Source organism: Sinocyclocheilus rhinocerous, unplaced genomic scaffold (genome assembly GCF_001515625.1).
Source record: "Sinocyclocheilus rhinocerous isolate Xijiao unplaced genomic scaffold, SAMN03320098_v1.1 scaffold115, whole genome shotgun sequence".
NCBI lineage: Eukaryota > Metazoa > Chordata > Actinopteri > Cypriniformes > Cyprinidae > Sinocyclocheilus > Sinocyclocheilus rhinocerous.
The window spans coordinates 2732480-2739624 of NW_015650001.1; the positions used below are offsets into that span (position 1 = coordinate 2732480).

Sequence of the window (7145 nt, forward strand, 5' to 3'; positions counted from 1 at the left end):
TTTATTTAACCAAGAACATGTGACTGAGACAGGAATTTACATTTGATTAAAAAAAAAAGGACTTTGCCTCCTCATTTCAGAACACCACCTGTATGTATGTATATATATATAATACAATTTAAAAAAGAGGGAGTACACAAGAGCAATTCACAAACACAGGACCCTACAAATAATAATGACAACTACCCAGGAGGCCCATTGTTATAGCCTACTTTACATCTAGAAGGCCAGATATCCTTTGCACTGTATAATGCCAAGCTATCATACCATGTCCTTTTTCCAGGCCAAGTCTATTAGTCCTGACTTCCACCTTTTGAGATTTAGAAATTAAGTAGTCTTTAAAAGCCATGTCATTATAATAGTGTATAACATGTAGACCTATAGACCTAAGTAACCCTATATATATATATATTATATATAACTGAAAAGGGGGGTGCCCTTTTTCAGATTCAGCACATGCCCCTCAAAAGGTCTGTGCACGGCCCTGCAACAGACTGTACGTGAAGTGCTCGTCACACACATACAATAACATGTAACCCTTTAAAACATACAATGTCATAACGCTGTCAACAAAATATCTAATCTAGAAAAATCTCTGGAGTGAGTAGAGCAGGAAAGAACAAAGCACTATTTAACACCATTACACATTTACTAACACGCTGTGTTCATAACTTGGCTTGAAGTGTGCTGGGTAATGATTAAAGACTGTTACACTGACACACAAGGCATTTGAGTGCCACCTTGCCATATTTATCTAACTCCAGAGTTTTATGAGAATTATATATACGCCCAAAGTTTCAAAAAACAAATCAATGACTTAGCTTTGCCCTACCAATAAAACGCTTCAGTTTACCTGAACAATTATCAATCAGTTAGGACTTAACTCCCAGTTTCCACAACCAACCACCTCTGGTGTGCGTTTGCATTAAAATTTCAGGTTTAAAGTACAATGAGGCTTCATCCAGGATACCTGGCCAGTGAGCAGGCAATAACAACTTGCCTGGGGGTATGAGATTCTTTGGTTAATGGTGGGGTGATATACGTAGGTAGATTTACGTAGATTATGCCTTAAAGGCACAAAACAGGAGCATCTTACAGATATTAAATAACCAAAGTAAAGAAATCTTAACACTAACAAGCTGTATAAAACAGTTTTCTTAGAAGGAACACTAGTGCAGTGGGGGGAGCTTTACTTGGTTGTGACATTTTGTTTTAAGTTAAGGTGAAGGAGTGGTCACATACCATTAAGTAATAAACATGGCTGCAGAAGAGAATGCAAAGTTTCATGTTCAAATAAAAAATACAAAACAGTTTCCTGCTTCTTACAACCATTGATCTGTAGAGATAAACGTATCAAACATAAAATGTATTGCTTTTAGTTTAACACCCTATTGATTTTGCCATTACACACAACCACTGAGAGTGGTTCCCACGTATTAGTGCCTCCTGGAAAAAAAAAACACTAATCACCATGAATGGAAGCTAGAGTGCACAGACACCATTTTCCAAATCAGGCGGGAAACATAAAACAACAGCCCCAGGCTTTCATGTGATAACAATCACTTTGTATTAGCATAAACAATGAAGACAAAGACTGTGAAGGAACGCTACGCATTTGGAACACTACTTGGCATGAGCAAAAAAAGCTCACATTGACTCATTATCAGAAGTTCAATCAAATATTTTATGTGACTGATATATTGTGGACAGGTGTAGTGTGGCTTTATTGTTAGCACAAAATTATATGGTCCAACCTGAATTAAACATGAGTCATAGAATCTGGTCAATGATTCAGATTCTTATACTAAAACGCAAAGGACACTTTAAAAAAAAAAAAAAAAAAACTGTGTAAATCATCTATATGTATAAGCAATTAAAACATTGCTTTGTTTTTGCTACACTCCTGTTCTTTTTTCCACACTGTGCTCTATGTGAAACTGATAACCAAGGCTGAATAACAGCAATAGCAACAGTCATCCAGTACACCTGTTGAGACCACACCACTGTGAATAATATTAATTAAAGAGGATTTTAGCAAACAATTTTGAGTTCGATAAAGTGTAGGCTATGAAATTAAGGTGTATTTGCAATAAAATGACAACTGTGGGCTTACAAGCATCTTGAATCGATACACATTCCTTCATTTTCGCACGGCCTGTGTGTATCCACGCAGCGCAGTCCTGTGGAAAGAGAGGGCACAATGAGGCAGAGACCACTTTATACTGAAACGACAGAAGCAAAGACCCTTTTATATTCAACAACCCTGAAATAGTAGCAAGTTAGCAACATATTACATTTCTTTTATATTTACAACACGCATATCCCGCTTATTTCAGATAGAAACAGTCCCTCATATATTTAAGTTTGTTTACTTTTTTTGTAAATATACATTGCCTCTTATCTGTGAGTGTGCCGCGAGATAACATTCAGATTCTTTCGCTCAGACTCCCCGCTTTGAATGACAATATAGCCTAATTCCCGCTTTGAATGACAATAGAACTCTTATCTCATACGAAGCAATATAAAAAGTATGATTTCAGATAATATTCTAATAGGCTACTTAATTAGGCAGCGGAACTTTATCGTTTTAACTGTAACTGTTGGCTATGAAGATCTGCTGATTACGTCCTTTTGGTCTTTTAGCGCAGTCAAGCGCATGCATCAGATTTCATTCTTTTTCGTTTCAGAATATAGGTTTGCATTTTCCATTTGTGTATTTTAAATACATAGACTAGCTGACTGAACTTACAATCAGAAGGGAAATCACAATCCGTTGTGGGGAAAATTGCATTTCATCACAAACGACGATGTTTCAGAATTTTATGATAAGAAGTGGACAAAACAAATCTCGGAATTTTATATTTTCGCCCATTACCCCACCTCCATACTAAAGAAGAAGAAGAAGAAAGTTCAAATATTGATTGTTCTTTGTATGTAAAAGACACCGGCACAATAAAGTATCAAGCCGCTTCGTGTACGAGAAATCCCACAAAACTCATTATGTATGTTTCCAGTCGTAATATTTGAGGATAGAAAAATACCATATCAAAAGCGTAAAATATATCTGATATAATCTACTGCAGTGATTGAACAGTAGAACCCTGATGACAATCTAAATCACTATGCACGTTGATAGGTCGTTTACTACCAGTGCAGCGAAGCGACATTTACTTTGTTACTTTCTCACGGTTCAGACAAGGACAAAATGCACACTGACTCAAGTAATACAATGCCCTCTAAAATTATGAATGTTATGTAGAAGAACTAAACTCGTAAAAGTTACACCACAATAAATAATTAGCAAATGCAACATTCCTCACCAACAAAGAGAATGTGTCCTCATGTGTGGTTTGAATGCTTTAAATCCCATCATCACTGAATAAATCGTGCATAATGTTCAGCAATGATCTCCACAACGTTATTCGGCGCGTACTAAAATTGCAGCGGTTTATTACAAAAACTTAATGCTGCACATTTAAATGTATCCTGATCCTGACCTAGTGATGGACTGAAACAAACACGTTTATGAGAACAGACTAGTTATCAATGAAATATCCTGCACCAGATTTCAAAAAGCTATGGGCAAAGCCGCAAATAAACCTAATAAAAGAACATTAATAAAAGACAGGTCGTGATGTTTTGTTCTTTCATTGGTTCTAATGTAACAGGTTATAGCCTACGTCCACACATATCCTTATATATAAATCAGTTATCCAGACAAAAAGAGAGAAAAGAATCAGTCATCTTACCTTCGCTGTTTTGCATAAGATATAAAATTGACAGAAATATCCAAAGACTGTAATTCCCCATTTCTGTGGAAACTCGATCCTACTCCTTTTTTGAAATGTTAGCAATAATACATCCTTTAAAAAATGACACGGTGATTAAAGTTCCAAGGAATCACATTAAGATGAAGTAGCGTCATAAAGATAACTTGAGTGAATTTCATAGAAATTGAGCGTTTTCAATATAGTCCAACTCCGTATTTCCTCTGCAGCTCAAAAACAAAAAAACACTAATCACCATGAATGGAAGCTAAAGTGCACAGACACAGTTTTCCAAATCAGGCGGGAAACATAAAACAACAGCCCCAGGCTTTCATGTGATAACAATCACTTTGTATTAGCATAAACAATGAAGACAAAGACTGTGAAGGAACGCTACGCATTTGGAACACTACTTGGCATGAGCAAAAAAAGCTCACATTGACTCATTATCAGAAGTTCAATCAAATATTTTATGTGACTGATATATTGTGGACAGGTGTAGTGTGGCTTTATTGTTAGCACAAAATTATATGGTCCAACCTGAATTAAACATGAGTCATAGAATCTGGTCAATGATTCAGATTCTTATACTAAAACGCAAAGGACACTTTAAAAAAAAAAAAAAAAAAACTGTGTAAATCATCTATATGTATAAGCAATTAAAACATTGCTTTGTTTTTGCTACACTCCTGTTCTTTTTTCCACACTGTGCTCTATGTGAAACTGATAACCAAGGCTGAATAACAGCAATAGCAACAGTCATCCAGTACACCTGTTGAGACCACACCACTGTGAATAATATTAATTAAAGAGGATTTTAGCAAACAATTTTGAGTTCGATAAAGTGTAGGCTATGAAATTAAGGTGTATTTGCAATAAAATGACAACTGTGGGCTTACAAGCATCTTGAATCGATACACATTCCTTCATTTTCGCACGGCCTGTGTGTATCCACGCAGCGCAGTCCTGTGGAAAGAGAGGGCACAATGAGGCAGAGACCACTTTATACTGAAACGACAGAAGCAAAGACCCTTTTATATTCAACAACCCTGAAATAGTAGCAAGTTAGCAACATATTACATTTCTTTTATATTTACAACACGCATATCCCGCTTATTTCAGATAGAAACAGTCCCTCATATATTTAAGTTTGTTTACTTTTTTTGTAAATATACATTGCCTCTTATCTGTGAGTGTGCCGCGAGATAACATTCAGATTCTTTCGCTCAGACTCCCCGCTTTGAATGACAATATAGCCTAATTCCCGCTTTGAATGACAATAGAACTCTTATCTCATACGAAGCAATATAAAAAGTATGATTTCAGATAATATTCTAATAGGCTACTTAATTAGGCAGCGGAACTTTATCGTTTTAACTGTAACTGTTGGCTATGAAGATCTGCTGATTACGTCCTTTTGGTCTTTTAGCGCAGTCAAGCGCATGCATCAGATTTCATTCTTTTTCGTTTCAGAATATAGGTTTGCATTTTCCATTTGTGTATTTTAAATACATAGACTAGCTGACTGAACTTACAATCAGAAGGGAAATCACAATCCGTTGTGGGGAAAATTGCATTTCATCACAAACGACGATGTTTCAGAATTTTATGATAAGAAGTGGACAAAACAAATCTCGGAATTTTATATTTTCGCCCATTACCCCACCTCCATACTAAAGAAGAAGAAGAAGAAAGTTCAAATATTGATTGTTCTTTGTATGTAAAAGACACCGGCACAATAAAGTATCAAGCCGCTTCGTGTACGAGAAATCCCACAAAACTCATTATGTATGTTTCCAGTCGTAATATTTGAGGATAGAAAAATACCATATCAAAAGCGTAAAATATATCTGATATAATCTACTGCAGTGATTGAACAGTAGAACCCTGATGACAATCTAAATCACTATGCACGTTGATAGGTCGTTTACTACCAGTGCAGCGAAGCGACATTTACTTTGTTACTTTCTCACGGTTCAGACAAGGACAAAATGCACACTGACTCAAGTAATACAATGCCCTCTAAAATTATGAATGTTATGTAGAAGAACTAAACTCGTAAAAGTTACACCACAATAAATAATTAGCAAATGCAACATTCCTCACCAACAAAGAGAATGTGTCCTCATGTGTGGTTTGAATGCTTTAAATCCCATCATCACTGAATAAATCGTGCATAATGTTCAGCAATGATCTCCACAACGTTATTCGGCGCGTACTAAAATTGCAGCGGTTTATTACAAAAACTTAATGCTGCACATTTAAATGTATCCTGATCCTGACCTAGTGATGGACTGAAACAAACACGTTTATGAGAACAGACTAGTTATCAATGAAATATCCTGCACCAGATTTCAAAAAGCTATGGGCAAAGCCGCAAATAAACCTAATAAAAGAACATTAATAAAAGACAGGTCGTGATGTTTTGTTCTTTCATTGGTTCTAATGTAACAGGTTATAGCCTACGTCCACACATATCCTTATATATAAATCAGTTATCCAGACAAAAAGAGAGAAAAGAATCAGTCATCTTACCTTCGCTGTTTTGCATAAGATATAAAATTGACAGAAATATCCAAAGACTGTAATTCCCCATTTCTGTGGAAACTCGATCCTACTCCTTTTTTGAAATGTTAGCAATAATACATCCTTTAAAAAATGACACGGTGATTAAAGTTCCAAGGAATCACATTAAGATGAAGTAGCGTCATAAAGTTAACTTGAGAGAAATTCATAGAAATTGAGCGTTTTCGATATAGTCCAATTCCGTATTTCCTCTGCAGCTCGGACTCGGCTGCTGTGCGTCTCGAAACACCTCCAGGAACTTTTGAAAAAGTTTCTCCACTTCACTTCGGATCCGAGTCCACCGCCAGGCTTCGTATCACTCCGCCCACCCTCTCAAGCCTTCGCTCACTCAAGGATGTTGTTTGTCCTTCCGCTGAAATGAATAGTGCAGATTCGTCAAGGGCTTGGAAATGAATGCAAACGTCTTTCGTTTTCATCAGAAAAAGAGGTTATGTGGAAGATTAAAACTTAAACGAGAGTAACATTTGCTCTTTGTATATCACATAAATACACAGGTAAACTAATGAAATGACTAAAGGTAAGAAAGTTTAATATGAAGAAAAAGTTGATGTTAGTAAACGGTAAATAGAAGGGGCAAAATAGCGAGTCATGTTAAGTTTAGGAATATAGTCGATTGAAATATATTTATTTACTAGAAGAAAATGGAAATATAAGGCAAACTAATGTTTTTTTCAGAGTGTATGTGCAGACAGCAAATCTGAGGTGAATTAGCTGTCTGTTTGGTCTAGTGTCTGTAGGCTAACATGGTTTCTTTAATTATTAATAATCACCCTTAACTGCATGACAAACATC

At 36.0% G+C, this 7145-nt stretch overlaps 1 protein-coding gene across 2 annotated transcripts in view; it reads right to left on the minus strand.

The window, feature by feature from the left end:
• The window catches only part of LOC107711261 (neurogenic locus notch homolog protein 2-like), a 37162-nt gene extending 30576 nt beyond the window's left edge, over positions 1 to 6586 (minus strand). Inside the window, exons 1-2 of one of the 2 annotated variants that reach the window (XM_016516226.1) lie at positions 6303 to 6586; positions 4667 to 4733 (exon numbers count right to left, since the gene is read on the minus strand). In XM_016516226.1, coding sequence (XP_016371712.1) covers positions 4667 to 4733; positions 6303 to 6363 — 128 coding nt within the window. In that variant the 5' untranslated portion in view covers positions 6364 to 6586. Of the gene's footprint in view, positions 1 to 2113; positions 2181 to 3749; positions 3992 to 4666; positions 4734 to 6302 lie in introns of those variants that run through there. The other variant, XM_016516225.1, reaches the window with a different exon arrangement.
• Between the last annotated feature and the right edge of the window lie 559 nt (positions 6587 to 7145).